The sequence below is a fragment of the Lepidochelys kempii genome, chromosome 6 (genome assembly GCF_965140285.1).
Source record: "Lepidochelys kempii isolate rLepKem1 chromosome 6, rLepKem1.hap1, whole genome shotgun sequence".
Taxonomy (NCBI): Eukaryota; Metazoa; Chordata; order Testudines; family Cheloniidae; genus Lepidochelys; species Lepidochelys kempii.
In genome coordinates, this window is record NC_136385.1 from 35,807,371 (window position 1) to 35,830,110 (window position 22,740).

Here is a 22,740-nt window from a genome sequence, read left to right on the forward strand (position 1 = left end):
CGGGGAACAGGGCCCGCGGCGCATAGCCAATCGGGGTTGGCGCTAGGCCTCCGGCGACCAATGGAGTGTGTGGGCGGTGGTTTGTGGTGCCGGCTGTCCAATGGCGGCTCGGCGAGTGCTGGTTGCGGGGCCCGCCCGCATAGCTCTGGGCGGTGCTGGAGCGGGCGGGCGCTGAGGCGGCCGTTTCCTGTCCTGGTGCATGGTGGTCGGACGGAGGAATTGTTGGAAAATTTCTCGGCGAGGTTAGTATATAAATGTGTTTTTACCCAGTGTGCCTTATTCTACCCACCGCCATCTCCGGCTGGGCCCGCTGCGCCGACCCGCCGGGCCCGGCCCCTCCGCGCCGCGCGCGGGGAACCGGAGTGGGGCAGCCAGCGAGTGGGGGCAGCGGGGCAGCGCCGACTGACATTAATAAAACCGCGGTTCTGCCGCCCTCCCGCCCAGTACGTTTTCCTCCCCTCCCCCACCGGGCTTTCCACTGCCGCCGCCTCAGCTGCGCCAGCTTCCTCCCCGCTGGCGCCGCCGCCTCTGGATGCCGCTCGGGGCCGACGCCGCTCCCGAGCTCCATGAGAAACACGCGGCGGGGGCACGGGGAGGTGGGTAGGCCGGCGCGGCTCCCCCCGGCCTGCCCGCGCTCCGCGGGACAGGGGGGTGCGCGCCGCCGCTCCCCGGGGGCTTTGCCCTGGCCCCGGCCTCGGAGGGAAGGCGCCTCTAGCAGGGTGCGTCACTTGGGGAGCGGGGGCGCTCCCCTGCCCGGCGCCGTGTCCGGGCGGGTGTCGGCTCCCCTGCGCACGCTGCAGCAGCAGCTGCTTCCCCTTGCGCGCCGCTCTGCCTCGGGGGCAGGCGTCCAGCCAGCGCCGCCTCTAGCCGCAGTTGCGGGGGCGCCCATCGAACACACGCCTCGGAGTTCGTTTGTATTGCGACGCAGGCCCGGCAGTGGTGTTCATGCTAAAGGGGTGTGTTGCAGGCGCCTAGTTTTGGTTTTACTGTTGCCGTGTCTAAGGGATGGAGTCTTCCTCGTCCCTTGGACTTTTAATTGCCTTATGCAAAAGTTACCCTCTGTAAATAAAATTTTGCAGGTGTAGTGTGTGTATGTGTTGGGGTGGGTGGGTGTTAATTGCTACCATATGTAAAGGGGATTTGTTCGGTGTGCTTCTGTTTCCCCTTCTTAAAAATGACTTGCACCTGGAGCCAATTTGGAAGCTTTAAGTCACTTTTAGGAGGTGCGTGGTGCAGTGACAGTGAAGGAGGGAGTTCTCAAATCTGTCAATGACACAAACAGTACTCCATGCTTAAGAGGGAAGGACTTACAAAACAGCATTAAAGGGAATCACCCCCGTGAACGGGTCTCCCGCATTGGAGAGTTGGGAAGCAACTCATTCTGGAGAAAATGCTGTTCTATCAATAGTATTTATAGTGTCATAAGTATAGGTACAGCTTCACTAACACAAGATGCAAAGAGTCCTGTGGCACCTTATAGACTAACAGACGTATTAGAGCATAAACTTCCGTGGGTATTTTGTTGGATGTGTTGCATGCGACGAAATGGGTATTCACACACAAAAGCTTAAGCTCCAATATGTCTGTTAGTCTATAAGGTGCCACAGGACTCTTAGTCTGGGTCTGTAAAAGCAGTAAACAGGACTACCCCTCTGATACTTAACACAAGGTCCTTGCATTGTATCTGATAGTCTATTTTACTTTAGCTTTCTCTGTTCATAAAAATAACATACAGCTATGTTTTTTTTAAATACCATCACCTCTCTTTTCTTAGCACATTCTTCTTTCCAGAATTTGTAGCTGCATATATACAGTTAGAAGATCCAACTATAGAAAAAACACATTTCTTTTGCAGTAGATTACAATATATTTTCACAATTAAGCTGCTTTATGATTTTGTTAAGATGGGTCATCTTGTAAAAATTGAGGCTTTTTAAGAAAACCTAGCTGTTATCAGTGTTCTATATACAAAATCTATTATGGCTTAAATGTTAAGATAATGCAAATTTTAAATCTCTAGTAACTTGCGAAGTATGACATACTTCTCAAATGATTCCTTTTATAGGAATTTGTTTTTTTAAAAATTGTAAATAAAATACTTTTCTAGGATACTTCTCAAAATTTTGGTTCCAGTGTTATACATTTCCCATTGAATTAGAAGACTTTTTTCTGTACTAGAAATAACATGTCATATCATTTCAGGTAGATAATAGACAGTTAAATTTATTTATCTTTAATAGTTTGCATCCTTGGAGTAAAGGAATAAGCATTTGGTATATCTGCATAAATGTGCCTTTGGTTATCAAGATGTATTCTTAGAATTTCTAAGGTACAATAAAACAAGTATGCTTTAATGGCTTAGCTTTTTCGATTTCATTTTAATCATTTAATTTTGTGGGGGCTTAATCCTCCAAGACTTTCACATTTTCTAGAACAATAAGAATTTGAGTATTATTTTCACAGCAGAGTTTTTCAGCTTAATCAGTAAAGAAAATAAAACTGTTTACTTAAGATGATGCAGTGAAATACTGTATGGTCGTGTTAATTACAGGATACCATATAGATTAAGTATAATATATTAACATTATTTTACTGATGAGCACCATCCCCAGAGTTTATTGCAGTCCACATAAGTTGCCTTTCCGATAGTTGTGGAATAACATTTTACTTTTAACAGACTATCTACAGAATTATTATTCTGGTTTAGTTGATAAAACCTCAATTCAGTGAACACTTAAGCATGTGTATTACTTTATCACATGAATAATCTTGTAGGTTTCATTGGGTCTACTTATGTTCAATTTATTGCACACATGTGTATCTCTAGAATCCAAATACTTCATAAACATTAATTTATTTTCACAATACGCTGTTGAGGTAAAGTAGTAATATCTGTTTTATAGATGGGGAACTGAGGCTCAAAGAGATTAAGGTCAAAAGTATTCACTAATTTTGGGTGTCTAAACTGAATGTCTTGGACCTGATTTTTCAGAGTACTCAGCATTACATAGCTCTATTTCCAAAATACAGCTCTCCGGTTATGTCTACGCTCCAGCCCAAGTCCAAACATCTACATTGCATTTAAGCAGACTCTTAGTGTGAGTCCCATAAGTCTGAGTCAGTTGGCGTGTACCAACCACACATTTAATTGCACTGTAGACATGCTTGTATTGACTTGAGTTGTAATTATGGGTGCTCAGCACTTTTGCACGTCAGATTGCAGGGTTTCAGATTGAACACCCAGACAATGAGGAACACATAATTAGTGACAACTTGTGAAAAGTTTGGTTTAGGTAACTTGCCCAATGTTAGTTATCATTGGCTCCCAGTTTCTCTTGTCCAGCCAGTCCTAGCCTTTCTCTCTAGCCACTCCTAGTCTCTTCCCCTCTCTGATGGCACCCAGTCTCTCCCCTTTCAGTCTAATATCTTTGCCTAGCTACTTCCAGTCTTTTCTCCCTAGTTCCCAGTTCCAGTCTTTCTACCAAGCCAGTACCAGTCTTCTTACTTAGCCTGTCTCATTTCCTTCTTCAGCTCAGCCTCTCAGTATTCAGGCCAGACCTAGGAAAAACTGTTTCATCCTGGCATGCTTCAGCACGAGCAGGTAGGGGCTGACAAAGAACCCTCACATTCATAACTTTCATGCGCTTCAGCAAATAATGTCATAGCCAATTATTACTGTAGCTAACAACCAGTTTACCCTTATTTCCAGTCTTAGTCCAGAAAAGATTTACAACCTCCTTTCTCCCCAAGGCCTCTCCTCCTTGCTGCGGAGCAATAGCTTTTATGTTGCACCTGGGTTTGCATAGGCCTTACTTTTAAAATGACACTGGTATGTGGGCTAGAAAGTGCATGTTGGCTCCTTCTAAGTCAGATTCTCTTTGTCTTATTCAAAACTGCTTTTGGTCAGAAGCCCTCTTAGAAAATTTCCCTTACCTCCTCAGTTATTCATTGGACCAAACATCCTTTCTACTTCATTCCTTCTGGCTTTATATCTTATTACTTTCAAGGCCTTCCTTCTGCTTGGTCATCAGGACTTTTCTTTACAACACACATTTCTTTAATCAAACTTAAGCTAACTCTTTAATTTCATATTTATTCTACAGGCATTTACAATATTTTCTCTACCGACTTATTTATTGAGTATGTTTAAAAACTATCTGTGAATTTATTGGTCAGCTGACAGCTCCAGAGACAATCCTCTTCCCAGGACAGGTGCACCATGCCATGGCAGTGTAAGCTTCCCACCTTGTCCCACCAATCTCTTTGCTTTTTAACTCTAGAGATGGTCCTTCTTAGTCAAAGAATGATTCACTGTGCTTGTTGGCCTTGTCTATGCTGGAGAAATTTGGTGTGCTAATCAGCCCTAATCTGCCTGTAACATATCTTGTATTTACACATTTATTCCCACTGATGCTTGCTCCACCTTTTGAATTAGACTGGCTTTGAGCTGGGCTGACCAAGAAGTGGTTGTCTCTCATGCCAAATCCACCAGTGCAATGCCGGTTGTATAGGATCACTGGCATAATTATCTTAACCATGAAAATGGTCTTTCTATTAATTATCCCACAGTCTACTATGTAAGTGCCTATTATACCTTCTGAACTCTACAGCACAGTGGTCAAGGATGCTTGAAGCCGCACTCTCCAGGGACCTCAACATCGTGTTGTTTCCCCAGGAGGTTTTTGAAATCTGACTTTTAGAAAGCCTTTAAAAATCTTCCAGAAGTCACTGCTTCAGGAAGCTATTTTGGCATCTGTAGAATAGTTGTCCAGAAACTGTGCATCTGTTATGGTGAAGTACAGTGCAAGTGTGGTCGTGCTAGCTGACTAAACAGCACTGCTCTTGTGGACGTGCTGCATTTTTGGTTCTTCAATGCTGTCCTATTCATTCCGTTACCAGCAGTACAATTTTATGCTAACAAGCTTGCCAGTTGATGCCAGTTAGGATGGTTATTTTTGTATTGTACAGCTTACCCATTTTGAACTGTATCAAGACCACCAAAATAATTTCACTTAAGTCTTTAACCATCCTTTGCTAAGTTAAGTGCACGTATTCATGAATAGTGCTGAGTAGGCCAACTTAACCTGGGTCATCCTGAATCTTCAGCACATTCTCAGTATTGTTTTCTAACCTTCCCACAGTCTCTTTTAAGGGCACTCTGGGCACCACCAGAGTGCAAAATTTCACCAGAATGTATTATTATTTGTATTACTGTAGCACCCAGGAGCCCTAGTCATGGACCAGAACCACACAGTGCTAGATGTTGTACAAACCCAGGACAGAAAGATGGTTAGTGCCCATACAATTTACAATCTAGAACAATAATATCAGGGAAAATAAAACTTTTAAAATGTCAATTATTGTGTAACCAAGCTGGTTAATAAGATTCTTTTGTATAAAATGCAAGGATTGGCAGTGTTCATATGTTCATTATTAAAGATGATTCAAACATTAAACTGAACATGTTTTTCTCCACTTCTGTTTGGGGTTAAAAATATAACTGCTAGAATAGTAAGAAAGCACAAAGGGTTATGAGTTATTATCACTGTTCTCATAAGCAGGTGTAACTACGCTCAAGTTAAAGGTGCACCTATAGCAATGATAACCTCAGTCTTGTACTTATATCTTATTTGCGAATCTCAAAACTAGCAGCATTGTATTACCCCAGAGAAGAACTTAGTTATAACTAACAAGCCTCAACTTGTTGTGCAAAAAAGCTGAAGTGCCATACAAAGGCCAAAATGTGATCTAGAATTTGGCCAGTCTCTGACGTGGCAGACCCAAATTTCATCCATTTAGCTACACTGAGTTTGAGAATGAATGTAATATCTAGATGCATGGCAGTATTGTCTGAAACCATAGTGTCCTCCAGAGCCAGAAATAGATACCCATAATTGTTTATTCCCAGCATTCCTTTGCTGTCTAGCAAATAGTTGTGTAAGACACTTTTCAAAATGCATGTCTGCCCTCCCTCTAACTGCTGGTTTACATAGAGGTTAGCAGCCAAGTACTGCTACCAGTTTCTCCTTTAGCTCAACTGGTGGAGGTTTCTGCTGTGGATTTGAAAATCATGCATTACAAGCCCTATTAATGATCCATGCAAGGGATCAGTCCAGTTCCACCAGATAACTTCTGTTTTCTTTTCGGTTTGCTTTATAAAACCCTAGGAAGTTACATACACAAATTATATTGACAGAAAGTTAAGTTTGCAAAGTCAAGGACTTGGAAATGAGGAACTACCAGAATTAATGATGTGTGTGCAAACTTAATTTGTCTTCATTGTGCATATGTGTTCTAGTCTTTACATAATCAATATTCTGTATGTTTTACAGGACGCATGCCACATTTAGTGCACGGGTTAGACATCTAATGAGGCAAAGAGTTGCAAGAAGAGAAGGAGTATTTATTATGTTCAGAGCACTAGATTGGGACCTGTGAGAGCTGGATTCTATTCCTTGCTTTGCCACAGACTTTCTATGCAAAGTTGGCCAAGGCTATCCTAATATATACATATACCAGGGAACGGAAATAAAATTGCACAGACAACCTTAATTCTAGCATTTCTTAATTTTTCAATGGGTAACTATAATATTGTTTTGACATATTATGTATAATATATAACTTTTATTCAGGCAGCCTCTATTCCAGACTTTTAGGCATCATTGAGTTCTCCAAGCAATTGTCAGTCCTGACCTTCTGCATTAAGGTCTGGAGTCTTATGATCTATATAGTATGTTTTCAGGACTATCACTGTGTGTGTCACTCTGAAGCCTATTTTCTGTCTGTAGAGTCAGTGTAAAACAATGGAAACCGCTAGAAGCATGTTTGAGGGCTCCTTTTATTCAGAATATCACCAGATTAAAACATTACTGGGTTTTGCCGTCTGTGTAACGTTACCAAGGGTACAATCTGGACAGTTGATCAGCTATGTCCCCTCAATTCTCCAGGTTGGGGTGCCTTTTACATTGCTTCACTGTGGGAGCAACCACTCCTGGTCTGCTCATGCACAGCCTCCACCATGTAAATTACTTCCAGTTGTACTGTATGAGTGCTACGGCCAGCCACTCTTTAATTACACTGCAGAGTAACACCAGCAAATTCCCAGTTCCAAACTTCCCCCAGAAATGTGCCCAGCCCTCTCCTGGACAACACAAGATTATATAAAGTCTGCAGTTTTAATAATAGAAAATGATGTGGACAAATCCTGTTATCTCAAATAGTTTCCCAAACACTTCAGTCCAATCACACAGTTCACATAAAACAATAAAACAAGTTTGTTAACTACAGAAAGATAGATTTTAAGTGATTACAAATAATGAGGCCTAAAATTCAGAATTTGGTTACAAAGAAATAAAAGGTCAAACACAACTAATACCTAATTTAACAAACTTAAGTGAATTCAAAGCAAAAGGTCTCTCTCACCACATGTTTCAGCAGTCTTACTGGCTGAATTCATTTCAGACAGGATCCCTCCCTCAGTCCAAAGCTGTTTCTTTGTTCCTCAGGTGTTGTGACTGCCATGGGTTGAGAGAAAGGGTGGACTACCTTGAGGTATCAGTTCTCCATTCTTCTGCTTTCCTCCTTTTTGAGAATCATCTCCAGCAGGGGTTCAGGAGACAGAAAGTCTGTGGGGATGGGAACCTTCTGCTGTTTCTTTGCCAAGATGTAAATTTCTCATTCACCCGTTTTCCTGCCAAAGAATGGCCACTTAACAAGGTGATGGTTTGACTTTGTTGTCACCTGGCTGAGGGTTTTTTTGTCTTTGAGGAACTGGTTTGTGGCGGCTTTCACAGATTTATATTTCACAGAAATATGTCTTAGGGCACGTCTTCACTAGCCATGGCAGCAGCGCTTTAGTGTGGCTGTGTAGTCACGGCACCAATGCTGTAAAAAACCACCTCTGCGAGGGGTTTAGCTACCAGCATTGTAGCACTGTCTACACTACCATGTTACAGCTCTGAAACTTGCAGCGCTCAGGGGTGTGTTTTTTTCACACCCCAAGCGAGAAAGTTGCAGCGCTGTAAAGTGCCAGTGTAGACAAGCCCTTAGTAACATCATACAGTAGAATCTTGTAACTTTACATACAGTGTTGCCACACATATTTTACCAGGACAATAATGATCAGCAAATTCAGAATTTTCAAGTGATCCCTTACAAGGCAGAGTTTGTACAAAATTTATCATAGTCTTGAAACAGGGGTGAACATAGGTCTGTCAGAACTGTCAGTCTGTTACCATCCAATTTTAAATTCTTAGCCATTTTAACTTTGAGTTACACCTGTGTGGTTTGAAGCTACCTGTGTCATGCCAAGAGTCCTAGACCATTGTAATAGCAGAGGTAATTCAGCCAGTCACTACCCTTACTCAGCAGTTAATTTGCATGCTCCAGGTTATATCAAGGAGACTGCACACATGGTGGATTCCTTGGTCGAACTGCCACTCTTGTGCACTCCACATGCTGCCATCACAAACCTCAAAGCACAACACAAATAGCATACACAATAATCCCTAAAACACACAGCCCCTCACTGCAGCACGTACCACTTCTCCATTCACACAAATCAACGCAGAATCCCCCAGCACTACTACCCAGACACAAATCAATGCAACCACCAAACACAGCCCCTCACTGCAGCATACACATACTATTTGCTACCTGCACAAATCAACATACAAACTCACCACCCTCACTCATACTTACCATAAAACCATAAATGAGCCGCAAAACAGCAGGCCATCACTAATACATGTTAATTGCCAATTAACTTATAACCAACATGTTAACCATTGTAACTGTAAATGCTAATGTAGACACTTCACAAAATGAGTTGTGCCCTGGAATAAACATTTGTTAAGTGTCTGCTTTAGTGTTTACAAGTGTAAGAACCTTATACAAGTGTTACAACATGACTGAACACTCTAGTCAAACATATTTAGGCTTTGTCTAGGCAGGGACAGCACCTCAAAGGTATTTAGGCATGTTAGGAGCCTGAATACTTTAGAGGTTCTGGGTCTTAGTGTTCTAAATACATGCAGTGATCCTTTACATGTGATCTGCAATTTTACCAACTATAGGATCTCAGTTTCACAAGCTCCATCAATGAAAGCCAGCATTGTTCCTTTATTTCTGTTCTGTGTTATAGAATTATGTGTCTTTTATCATTCTGGTTGTAGTTTTATAGTCCTGTTTTAGTTGTTTTCATAAGATTTTTTAAAATTATTGTACAGCACCAGAGGTGTGTTTATAAATAAAATTAATATTTATTATTCCATACCCTTCACAATACCATCTTCCAGGACAGAGAATAAGTAGCAGCTAACCTACCTTTCCAGGTTGATTTTTCTCAGGCTTTTTTCCCCCTCTACCCTCAGTTTCTTCCTTGGTCTTTTAGTTTCCTCTTGCTCTCTCATCAGCTCACTTTTCCATCCCCGACATTGCTGTTGTTACAAATTTTACTGTACTTCTTGTTAGTTTCTCCTTAGTGACTGCCATGTTTCCCCTCTCTTTATGGGGATCCTGCTATTGTTATTACCCTTTTCTTCAGTTTTCTTTGTCTAACTTCCCTGTGATTCCACGTAAGATTCCAGCTTCCTATTTCTCAACTGACCTTCCCATTCCCAACTGCCTCTTTGCCATCCGTCATTCCAGTTTTCAACTGCCTACCTCCCTCCAGCCAAGTTCCTAGCTGCTGATTTCCCAGGTGCTCATAACCCAATTACCACTCCCATTCCCAGATGCCCATTTCGTAACTAACACGGTTGCTCCCAACTGCCTAAATTCCAGCTGCTATTCCTGATCTCTGCTGCCCAGTGCTCAGCTGACACTCCCAATGCCAGCTGCTGCTTCCAGCTCCTATTGAACCGTCTGATTTAAACATTTCATCCCTTCTCCAAGTAAAGGAAAAGAACCCAAAATATTCTGTTGCTTGTTTGAGTACAGAAGCATGTTACATAGGCATCTTGTTTGACTGCTGCTGCACTCTGCATTATTCATGATAGATCCAATAATTCTTTCCTCCAACTTATGCAAGTTCAAAGCTCGTTTTTTTTTGTTTTTTTTTTTATAAAATGTTCATTGCTCTACATTTATGGAAGGTAAATTTTGTCTGTCATCAGTTGCCAGTGTTTAAAGTCCATTTGAATTTTACATTTCTCTGTAGGTTTTCTACACTGAACCCAGTGCCAGCAGCAATCTTTACTCATTCACTAGCCAGTTCTGCCTCCAAATCATTATAGGCGGGGCTGGTTTTACTGCCTCTTGTTAAGGTTTCCAGACACATTGTATTATAAGATCGTGTTTTCAGTTGATTAATCAAACTTTAACCAACATTTTCCATGTAAGGTGTCTCAGGCTGAATTTTTTTGGAAAATGTCAGACAAAATGGGTCAGCTGTTTCCAAGAATGAAAGAAGGGAAGAATACATTGTTTTGCCCTTACTAAAATTTTGTGAGGCCTTTTCTTTAAAATGATCAAGTAGCATGCAGTGTAGCAGGGGCTTGAAATTTGGAAGGGGTTGCCTTTGTGTGAGGAACGTGTCTTTTGCAGTAAAAATAAGTTCATAGCAACAACTGCAACTAAGCTTGCTTTAGCCCAAAGCTAGAGTATCAGAAAGGCTTTCTCTGTAATGGCTTCTCTCACAGGCTCTGGGCTGCAGTGGGGCAGGGCACTGGAACAGTGGAGACTGGGACTGGGTGCAAGTGAGGGAACCGGGGATGGGGGGAAATGGACATCTGATGGAGTTATGGGGACAACACTGAGATTGGATAAGGAGCTGGGGTGAGGGGAGGAGACTGGGACTGACTGGAGGAGGAACCAGTGAGGGGGAGAAGAGAGACAGATCTGACAAGGACCTGGGGTGTGCGTGATGGGGAGAACTGGGATTGGCTGGGCAAAGAGACTGAGACAAGGAGGGGATGAGGTGAGGAACCCAGTGAGGGAGACTAGTTGGGAGCCATTGGGGTGGGGAAGAGACAGTTCAGGCAAAGAGCTGGGAGCGGGTGACTGGGACTGAGAGTTGTGAGGGAAGATGAGGACTCAGACGGAGAACCCAGAGGGGGAGACTGGGATTGGCTGAGCAAGAAGACTGGGATGAGAAGCCTAAAGAGTGGAGAGTGGGTAGACAGGGAGTCTGTGACCGTGACAGGGAGCCTGGAGCGGGGAAGAAACAGGACTGGGGCAGGTTGGAGGGGGCTGGGCAGAAAGACTGAAGACTGGGGGGAAACGAGTTTGTGTCCACTAGAACCCGTTTTCCTCCAGAGTGTGAAATGGTACCTCAGATTCCTCAGTCTCCCCATTTCTCTGCTGTCAGCAAATATCTGTGAAACCCACTGGCAAAACATACGTTTCATCTGCCTTTAGTGTTGGTCCACATAGCGAATGATGATCTACTACTGTTATCAGTTGGCTCGAGTAGCAGAAGTCTGTGTTGAGAATCTAAAGATTCCAGCCCCGCTCATGAATCTTGGGTGTCAGTATGATGCCACATGATGACATTTTTGGGAGTTTGGGGTTTTTTTCCTACTTGCTTTTTAGAAACCTAGCAAATTACACACACACAGCTATGTTAAAAGAACATTATTAAGGTTACAAAGTCCAGCAAACAAACATTACAAAATGCCAGAATTAAGGTTGCCTTTGCCACCTTAATTTGGCCTACTTATACATATGCATTATGATACAGTCTTTAATTAGATGATCACGTACAGTAGAACACCAGAGTTTATGAACTGACTGGTCAACCACACACCTAATTTGAAACAGAAGTATGCAGTCAGGCAGCAGCTGAGACAAAAAAAGCTAATATAGTGCTGTGTTAAACATAAACTAGTAAAAAAAAGATTTGACAAGGTAAGGAAACTTTCTGTGCTTGTTTCATTTAAATTAAGGTGGTTAATAGCTGCATTTTTCTCCTGCATAATAAAAGTTTCAAAGCTGTATTAAGTCAATGTTCACTTGTAAACTTTTGAAAGAACAACCATCACGTTTTGTTCAGACTTACAAACATTTCAGTTACGAACAATCATCATTCCTGATGTGTTTGTAACTCTGAGGTTCTAGTGTCCTCTTTTTTTTTTTTTTCCAGAGGACCCTCTGACTCATTCAGTGCCTAGAACAGATGGTGCTCTAGGGATGAATCAGGGTTGTACAGTGAAGGAGGCTGTTGACTTCAGGCCTCCTGTCTTATTTGTTTCAGAAATTGGAAGGTGTGTAGTGAATGAGGCAGGGAGTTGCAGGAAGAGCAAGGATGGTCTCATGGTTAAGACCCTGGCAAGTTCAATGCTGAACTGAATAATTGGATTTTATCCCTGCCTCTGCCTCAGAGTTCTTGGTGCAATGCTAGTCAGATGACTTAAACCAAACTTTTCACAAGTGGTCACTAATTGTGTCATCCTCATTTTCTGGGTTTCCAGCTTGAGGCCTGGGGTCTGATTTGTAGAAATGCTGAGCCCTCACAGCTGTAACTGAAAGCACAGTTCCTACTGATTTGACCAAATAAGGTACTATATAATGCTAAGTACTCTGAAAAATCAGGTCCTAGACATCTGTTTAGACACCCACAATTACTGGGTACTTTTGTCCTTCATCTCTCTGTGACAGTTCCCCATCGGTAATACGCTCCTGACAGGGGTGTTGTGAATACATCAACACAACAAAAAAAAACAAACCCCCAAATAAACTCACAATAGTGAGTCTCAGAGCCTGGTTCCACTGATGCAGGCTCACACCTCGGGGCTAAAAATAGCAGGCTCAGGCTGGAGACCGGGCTCTGAAACCCGGTGGGGAAGGAGCGTCTGACCAGGCTCCAAATTGAGCCCAAATATTTATATTGCTATTTTTAGTCCTACAGTAGGAGCCCAGGGAACCTGCATCAGCTGACCTGGGCTCTGAGACTCACTGCTGCCGCAGTGTTTTGTTGTTTTCTGTGTAGACGTATCCTGTTACTAAGTGAAGAATGCCATAAAAAAGCCCACAAGGAAGTTAATTCTGTCTTCTGAGCATAGTAGGTAGTAAATAAGGCTTAAAGGCCACACATTTAAAAAATGAGGATAAACTAAAATATTGAATAGCTACTCTTCAACTGAAGATCGTCCATCCCGCGCAGTGCATGAGGCAGGGGTCATGGAAAAAATAATACGTGATTATGTAATTAGAACATTATAATAATGCCTAGGCACAAGGAACCTGAATTAAGGATGCAGAGACAACCCTAACTCTGGCATTTTCTAACTTTTGAGTGCTTGACTTTGCAACTCTAATAGTGTTTTTTTCACATAGGTTTTTTGTGTGTCTAATTGAGTAAAACAGTGGTGGCCTCTGTAACAACCGTTAGATTATCTTTGCTGTTAACCTCTGTCTGTACTGAGTAGTCAGAAGTTCACTGACTCTTTTTGTTTTTAATTTTTTTTTAATCCACTGCAGTTTTTCTCTTTGTCCTCTAGTGGAGGGATTTTATAAAATATTTTGAAAATTCAAGTAAATAATTGTGACTAGATCACTGAAATTTATTTTTTTCTGCAAATAAAAGCAGACGTTTTCTCATACAACAGACATGATGATTTGACCCTGTCAGGCTATACTTCTCATTTAAGTGTTCTGTTCTTCTGTCTGTAATCCAACTCTATTCTCATGATCTCCCTTGACTTTTTTTTAAAAGACAGATACCATATTAGTAGCTTTCCAGTTTTTAGCTACATTAGATCTTCTAAAGGATGTATTGTATGAATATAAGAGAGGCAACACAGTTCAGTGGACTGAGCACTGGGCTGGTGGCCAGGACTTCCTTCATTCTAATCCCTGCCAGATTCAGAATGTAGTCATGGGCAAGATCAGTAACTTCCTTGCCTCTGTCCTCCCATCTGTAGAATGAGGATAGTTACTAAGCAACCTATTTGAGAGAGTTGTCTTGAAAATTAATTAGTTAATGACTAGAGAACACTCTGAGTATGTAAAGCACTATGTAAGTGCTAAGAACTTAGATCATCATCATTAATAATAATACCCAACTTTTAGATAGGGCTTTTTGTCTTTAAATCTCAAAGCTCTTTATAAAGGAGGTCAGTATCACTATCTATTTTACAAAAGGGGAAATTGAAGCACAGGAAGGGAAGTGACTTGTCCATGGTCACCCAGCAGGCCAGTGGCAGAGACAGGAATTGAACCTAAATCTCCAGTGACCCAGTCCCATGCCCTATCCATGATCCTACCACTTTTAAAATATCTGCTATTGCACATTTTTTTCCCTTCAGAAACCTGGTGTGAATAATATCTGATCCAGGTGATTTTTCTGCACTGGAGTTTTTTTTTATGAGAGAACCAGATGATGAGATGAGAAATCTGCCTGTCAGTTATATGCAAATGTAATCCTTTTGCATGTTTTTCTAAATGATCTATGTTTCTGTTACTTTAAGAGAAGCTGTCTGATTGGAAGAGATGAAATAGAAATATAACTTTAAAGCCAACTAGCTAAGCGCTTCAGAAGCTTAATAAATGAGTGTAGGTTTTCTCTATGATTTTTCCTAAATCTGCAGCTCTGTGTGCAATATGTCAGAAGGGAGAAATGAGCCTCTGCAGTGCCCATACAAATCAATTTCAAGAATTCCTGGTTGAGTCGGTATGTGATGTTACTTAAAGAGCACTGAAGAACTCAGCTGGCAGGTGCAAGTGAAATATATGGTCTGTCCAGTCCAGTTTTTGATTTCTGTGGTGATGGAACCAACATCAGAGCTCTTAGAAGTCACTGTTGTCCATTTAATCCGTAACTGCTGGCTAATTGTGGAATATATGATTTTTGAAACCATACTTGCAGACTTTAGGATCCAACAGTGTTCTGTAGTCCCTTGTGTTGAAACTTGGATAAAATACATTACTCATTGAAAAGGGATAAGGTTACCTGATTTTACCAGGTAAGTGCTCAGTTGCAGTCTCCATTTGCCAGTCAATTCCTCTTTTCATAGTGACAGTTTTATAACATAAAACATAGTTACTTTCGAGCAGGTCATTCTTTTAATAGAATTCTGAATAATAGAGCCAGAAAATAAACAGCTGGATCATTCAGTTTGACTTCCCAATATTCAGGTCTTTCTTTAGCATGGGCCAGAGTGTGAACCTCTTAGTCTTACTGTTGAGCAGTTACTTGAATGGATAGTCCCACTGACTTTAATAGGACTCAGAAGGGGTTCTCCATATGGCCATGTGTGATTTGTTAAAGTTGTTGTTTTTAAGTCTGAAAAGAGATTATAGTACAGTGTAAACTGGCCCAAATACCTTTTAAAGCTTAGTAAGCCTTAATTAGCGGTATAATTACTGAAGTTTAATTGAAGTATAAATCGAGTTGGACCCACCTAAAATCTAGCAATTACTTTGATAAAGTTAATGAGAATAATAGTTGGCCATTTCATATAGCACTTTTTTTTTCATCTTCTAAGCACTTTCCAGACACTAATAAATAATTGTATCATCTCTATGAGGTAGGTAAGACAAACTATCCGTAACATGCTAAGTGAAATTCTGGTTAAAGTAGGATTGTTCTTAACCTCTAGGATTTGTGTCTCATCCAGAAAATGGAATAAAATTTCACATAATTTCTTGATGTTACTTCTTATGGTTCTGAGTCTTTGTTTTGTAAACTTGCTATTTGTTTCTAGATAAACAATGTTACTAGCCCAGATAAATCGAGACTCTCAGGGAATGACTGAGTTTTCTGGAGGAGGGATGGAGGCTCAGCATGTGACTCTCTGTTTGACAGAAGCAGTAGCTGTACAAGGTGAGCATTCAGGTTAAAGTATCTCCACATCATCATGCAGTTTGTAGTTTTGCATTCAGAAAGAGCAGACTGTGTACTCTGTTGAACGTCTAAGCTTTGGAGTGATGTTGTGTATTGCAAATGGAGAAAATAATAAAAAGACCAAATTGTTTTTAGATAGTGTATTTGATTAATCTGAAATTTGATTTAATTCTGAAATGAAATGATTGCTTAATTAAAATAACAGTTGTGTTTGTAGTATAAAATCTGATTCCAATCAAATTAAAATACAGCATTACTATTTTGGATTATGTAATTTCAATTTATATGTAAATGATGTACAAAATAGACTCAGTTTTACAGAAAGAATGGTGTTTTAGGATTGATATTAACATGTTGATGCTTTCTTGGCCATGCTTAATATTTATAAAAGAATAAAAGCTTTTGTCTAATTACTATATTTTATTCAAAATGGTCTTTTATGTGTTAATGACTGATGGTGCACAGAACAATGATTTACATTACATGCATGTAATACTGCCATTTCTCATGATTTTGTTGAGTCTTCAATATTAGGTGTTTTTCTTAAAGCCCCAGTTCTCAGGCCATTTTATTTCATGAGAATTTTAGCTTTTATTTAAAATAAAACATTTTAGTTCTCATGCTTATGGATAAAAACTTAACAATGTGACCTCAGTATATCCTAAAGGTTCAAAATCAAAAGGCTAATACAAAGCTTTTAAGTCCATCCCGTGATTTTTTGGGGCTTGACTCACAATTTTAGAGCGTATGGAGTTGGCAATATTGTAAATAAACTTTTTCCCCCAATAGATGGTGACAATTTAGAAAACATGGAAGGTGTAAGTTTGCAGGCAGTTACGCTTGCTGATGGCTCCACTGCTTACATACAGCACAATTCTAAAGGTATGTGCCTGACTAAAAATCAATAATTCTTCACTGTACATAAGTACGGCCATACTGGATCAGAGCAAAGGTCCATCTAGTCCAATATCCTGTCTTCTGAAAGTGGCCAATGCCAAGTGCTTCAGAGTATTCAGTGTATTTATTTGCTTGTTTGTATAGTACCCAGTACAATGGGGATCTGGTCCCAATTTAGTGTTTTTTATCCCAGGATCTCAAAGCACTTTACACATCCTAATACTGTGGTTAATACTTTTGTTCTATGAAATACTTTATTCCAGAGAGTTTCAATGGTATGGTTTAAAATGTAACATGTCATATAGGATATTTTACATAAATATAATGTATTCCAGATGGTAAATTAATGGATGGCCAGGTCATTCAACTAGAAGATGGCTCTGCTGCCTATGTTCAACATGTATCCATGCCAAAAAGTAGTAAGTATATTACATCCATGAGTATGTTTTTAAATATTGACTGCACTGGTATAATATAGTATAGTTAGAACCAATAAAACATTGTTACAATAATTTCAGATGTCCAATACATATACTTTTATTATTTGAAGGTTAATATTTTTAGTGACTGTGGTTTCTAATCTGTTAAAACATTAAATCAAATACATTTATGATTGGTGATGCCTAAAGTTATGCTCTCCACCCTCCCTTCCCCAAACAGGGGACAGTCTGCGCCTGGAAGATGGACAGGCAGTTCAGCTGGAAGATGGAACGACTGCATTTATTCATCACGCTTCAAAAGGTAAACTGCATTTTGAAGTGTGATTCATTATATTATGAAACAATTTAATTGTAATTTCTCTTCTAGAGTACCACTTCTGACAATATGTTTAGATTATGACCATATTTACAAGTATTCTTATTGTAAATACTTGTTGCATTTAAATAGGAACATCTGAAAACAGCTGAGTTGAGAGTGGTTCGATTTCCTCATTCAGAATGTAGTAGTAAATGGCTGGATCAGAAGATTGCTGGGCATTTCTGTGTGCTATCCTAGAATCTTAACTTAGAAACAGTCATGGTACTTCTAGAGAATTTAAACCCTTGTATGAATTTCAAGAAAGACTGGACCTGGAAATGAAAAAAGGAAACCAGAAAAAAGCAGACATAACTTGAATGAGATTTTTGAGCTCTAGGGATATTTTAAATACTCTAAAAGAAAAGGAGTACTTGTGGCACCTTAGAGACTAACCAATTTATTTGAGCATAAGCTTCCGTGAGCTACAGCTCACTTCACGAAAGCTTATGCTCAAATAAATTGGTTAGTCTCTAAGGTGCCACAAGTACTCCTTTTCTTTTTGCGAATACAGACTAACACAGCTGTTACTCTGAAACCTTTAAATACTCTGTGAGTGAGATTTGATACTTTTTGGAAGACCTATCAATATAACACACAAAGAACACCTTAGCTGACAGTCAAGTATGCACATTTATTTTATTTTAAATTGAGCCTTAGATTGGCCTTCGAAAGAAGGGAAAAATAATGTCATACCGGTACGGGTGTACTTCACTAAAGGACTTGGACAATATATGATCTTCCTTCTCCTTCATTGTCACATTAGAAGTCGTACCTTTCTGTATCCATATACTTTCCAAATCTGACACAGGAGAGTGATTATTTCTAGACCTTATGGTTGTGAAGAAAAAAATATGGACTGAGTATAAACTGATGTTTTGCTGGCTTCTTGAGTGTGTGGATAGGAAGATAGCCGTGCATCTGGTCAGTTTTCACTCTGGTGTATCTTGGGAAAACCATAAACAATAGAGTCTTGCTAGTTTCATTTTTCTACTAAAAACCCTGAATCTGGTACACTTCATAAGGTGAAAGTTAGTTAATTGTGTGATTTGCATATAGTACATAGTATGCAGTACTTTTATTCATTTAAATTGCAGTGCGGGTATGATATTTTAACCCAGACCAGTGAGGGGTTATGACACAACCTGCCCTGTAACTCTGCATGCTTTCAGTGCTGTGGTACTGTGGCTCACAGCCCTGACACCAATAGCCAGTGTTACAAGCGTGCAGGTCACACCCTGGCTTCCACCACCCAGTTATTTTTGCAGTGATCCAAATACCCACCCAGTCCCAAATTTACCCAAAACTGTCTCCGTGTGATAATTTGCTGAGGCTCCCAGAATTGTGAGTTACTGAGTTACTCTTCTGAGCCTCAGCAAGTGAGAGTTTTGCTACTGCTAAGCTATGTGACAATTCTCCTGCCACACCAGCTTGTCTGCCTTGCCAGCAAACTCCTCAGGACTCTGCCAGTCCAAACTTTGCCTTACAAGTAAAAGTGAACCCCAACTCCTGAATTTCCCCGAGACATCTCCCTGCAGTGTCCAGCTCTCTTCTGGAACACTCACAGAAGTTAAGTTTGTTGCTGCTGTAAAGAGAATAAACAGCAGTTCATTAATTTCACTGCAGTTTGACAAATGCTCTTATTTCATAGAATTGATTTAAAGTAAAAGTCAAACAAGTTTATTAAACAAAAAGTCATAGGTTTAATGATACCAAGTATAAGAAATAAAGACAGAAATGGTTACAAACAAACAAAAGTAAAAATACACTTCAGGGACAGGTACTTTCTAAAATTAACTTTTAATCCTTGCCTAAGCAGGTTTGTCACCAATATTCAGTTCCCAGAGACTTCAGCCCTCTTGCTTGAAGGACTCAAGATTCTGTGATTTCAAGAGCTCAGGCCCCTTGAATCCGCCAAGTGATGGACCTATGGGGTTCTTTCCCCCTTTCCTTTTATAGTCCAGTTAACCTTTGAAATGTATTCTTTGGAAAGTAAGTCCTGCTGGGATTTAGACACCATGCTATCTTCCTAAATTTCATTGGCCCTGCTTCACAAAGCAGGAAGGCTTTCCAGGGGTACAGTTTCCATTCCCCTGCTGATTTGTATGTAAATTGAGCTTCCATTGTTTTTATTCCACACTACTTAATTTACATTGGAGACAAATAGGTAGCTGCCTTCCCTCTATCTGGGAGAAAACCTGTTTCTCCCTGTGTGTGGTCACAGACTTGAAAGCATAAGAACAGTGAGTATCTATAATTTGTTATATAGTGTTAATGCATACATTTTACATTGATATTAATCACTAGTGTGTCACAGGCTTTCATAAAAGCTCTTACTCAATACATTTGTATAATACAGTAATATTGTATACAATCAGCTGATTCAACTGCTTATATTTGAGGTTCAGACCCTGCTGTCTTTATATTTAAGAAGCTATCTCCCCACTCGTTAGTTTGATGGCCTTTTTTACCTTTTATATAAATGTGCCTTCATTGTCTCTGCCTGGTGACCAGGCAGGTCAGACAAGCAAATACACATTTCTTTATCTATGGCAGACAGTGTTTATGCATTGATTGCCAAACGCCTTTTAAAAACATAATTCAGGCACATATTTATAACTCTGTACATCAGACAAGAATATTAATAATCAGTGAGTTATTAGTTTTCCAGTGATGTATTACATGATGATGTTTGGGTATATGTCATCACAGCAATGTTAGGTGTAGTGAGTATGTCAGGCCTATCAAGAGTTGCTGACACAGAGTAGTGAATCACCAATGGGACTGTGTGTCACAAAGGTTTTGAGGGGAGTGACAGCACAGGTATTTTCACCCTGATTGGAAGACTTACTCCTCAGGCTAGTAGATATTGGGTAAATGTTTCAAGCCCTACATCTTTATATGATCTTAATATTGAAATTATTGTTGTGGTTGCTTATTAGGTTCCCACAGATTACTCGTTTCTGTAAACAATGCCATATGCAAAGTGTTTAAACCTTTATGTAAAATTAAAGTAATGGCAAAACATTGCTTTAGCCGTTGAAAGGATGCTTGGGTTCTTAGTGTAAAGGAAGCAGGTATACAAATCCTAAAACAGAGAGTATCAACAATTAATTGATCACTAGAGAGTAGAAATTTCAAAGTGTATGGTGTAATACTTTGTAAGTAAGAGCTAGGCTGTAATTGTAATTGTAATGCTGTTTATAAGCGGACAGAAATAGAAGTATTTTGGGGTAAGTAATCATTTACAACAAATTCAACCTGTGGTATTGATAGCAATTTTCTAAACTATTGTACTCATCAGTAGCATTTTAATGTGTATTGATAATTTCACATATGTGATGCCTTTATATTGGAGAAATGCAGACTCTGATATTCATTCCCTGTCTTAACAGTGTTTTTAATATTATTTCTTAGACAGTTATGACCAGAGTGCATTACAGGCAGTCCAGCTGGAAGATGGAACCACTGCTTACATTCATCATACAGTTCAAATGCCACAGTCAGATACCATCTTAGCTATTCAAGCTGATGGCACAGTAGCAGGCCTTCATACGGGAGATGCTACAATTGATCCAGATACCATCAGTGCTTTGGAGCAGTATGCAGCTAAGGTACATTATAATACATTTTATCTGTATGTAGTTTCTTTAATATATAGCATCACAATACATTTTACACAGAGATCTTGTAAACTAAGAAATAGATGATGAGAATTAATTAGAGGAATTAGTTAGAAGCATGGAAGATGGAAAAGGATGAATTCCTAATAGACAAGGCATCACAAATAAAAGATGTAACTTCAAACTGTGTAGAGTTGAAGGTAGGGATCATGAAGTTAAATACTGAAAGTGCAGAGTGAGATAGCAAATGTGTAAGTGGATAGAAAATCAGAGGGGTATAGTAGAAGCAAATATATGGAAAACCACAAGGGTTATTTTGAATAATTTAAAAGGTGGTTTGGAAACCAGTGAAGGTAATGGAGAGTAGGAACTCCCTGAAGTTTACAAGGCATTGGATGTAGGAGGATTATAGAAAAAGGAATTGCAGTGGTTGAGACGAGATGAAGTCATGAGCTAGCTGTTGAAAGGGTTAGGGTAAGAATGCTTCTGAGCCAGGAGCTTTGGGGATAGTGTAGAAATGGTTATGGTGGATTCTCCCACATTGGAGGAATCCTTTGCTGTCTAGTTAAGCTGGTTTTACTGTCTATTTGTGCTGTTGGAACAGCTCAAAGGGGCCATTGTAAGGGCATGGTCTGGCTCTATACTTTTAAATTTGCCATCATGTCCCCTTTACTAATAGTTTCAGGAACTCCATGCACAGAACAATGCTAGAAATGTTTGGTTAGAAGAAAGATTTAGAACCAAATTCATCCCTGATTTTAGCTTAATTGAAGTAATTGGTGACCAAACTAGCTCTTGAAGTCACTGTAGTTAAATCCGGGACAAATTTGGTCCTTGCTCTCCCTCCTTAATTGAATACAACCTTAAGAAGTTCAGCACTGTGGTAGTTATACAAGGCTTTTGTTATAACATGGGGAGGATTTTACATTTTTTAAGAGCTAATATACCATATGGTAGCCATGTTTCAAGATGATGGAGTAACAGAGCTATGAATGAGTGTGCGCCCTCAGAAGCTGAGTCCTTTCACTTCTGCATTATTCACTGAAGAAAAGCAACTGGTATATAATTTTAATTTTTTTTCTTTCATATTATTTTCAGGTGTCTATTGATGGAAATGAAAGTGTTAGTAGCTCAGGAATGATAGGTGAAAATGAACAAGAGAAAAAAATGCAGGTACGTAACACTATACAATATAATTGGATCCACTGGATTTTTATTTTCTCTGTCTCTTCTATGCCCAACCGTCTTTACAGTGCAAGTGTTCACCTTCCTCATAACAGCTGGAAGCGTGCCGAATCATAGGCACTTGAACTAGCGGTGTGGGGGTACTGCAGCATGCCCTGGCTTGAAGTGGTTTCCATTATATACAGGGTTTACAGTTTATTCAATGGCTGTCAGAACCCCCACTCTACAAATTGTTCAGCACTCATGCGCCAAATATTTAGCTCTGAGCCAGGACCTTGGGCTGCCTATCAGGAGTTCTCTGACTCCAAACCTGTGCAGATGGCAGGCTCCATTTCTCCCTTTATAGAAGAATAATTCACGGGATTTAAAAAACTTTTACAATTAACCACCATCACCAGCTGCCACTCCGCCAATGTATACAGTTTGGGGAGACAATGCCCCCACAACTCTGCCCAT

The 22,740-nt window shown here is 40.1% G+C and overlaps 1 protein-coding gene across 5 annotated transcripts in view; it reads left to right on the forward strand.

Annotated features, from left to right (window-relative positions):
• The window catches only part of ZNF143 (zinc finger protein 143), a 71,162-nt gene continuing 48,422 nt past the window's right edge, over window positions 1-22,740 (forward strand). Inside the window, exons 1-8 of one of the 5 annotated variants that reach the window (XM_073347543.2) lie at window positions 8-242; window positions 5,218-5,289; window positions 15,645-15,763; window positions 16,574-16,666; window positions 17,017-17,100; window positions 17,342-17,422; window positions 20,894-21,090; window positions 22,198-22,272. In XM_073347543.2, coding sequence (XP_073203644.1) covers window positions 15,652-15,763; window positions 16,574-16,666; window positions 17,017-17,100; window positions 17,342-17,422; window positions 20,894-21,090; window positions 22,198-22,272 — 642 coding nt within the window. In that variant the 5' untranslated portion in view covers window positions 8-242; window positions 5,218-5,289; window positions 15,645-15,651. Of the gene's footprint in view, window positions 243-313; window positions 444-480; window positions 5,290-15,644; window positions 15,764-16,573; window positions 16,667-17,016; window positions 17,101-17,341; window positions 17,423-20,893; window positions 21,091-22,197; window positions 22,273-22,740 lie in introns of those variants that run through there. The other 4 variants (XM_073347546.2, XM_073347542.2, XM_073347545.2 and 1 more) reach the window with 4 other exon arrangements.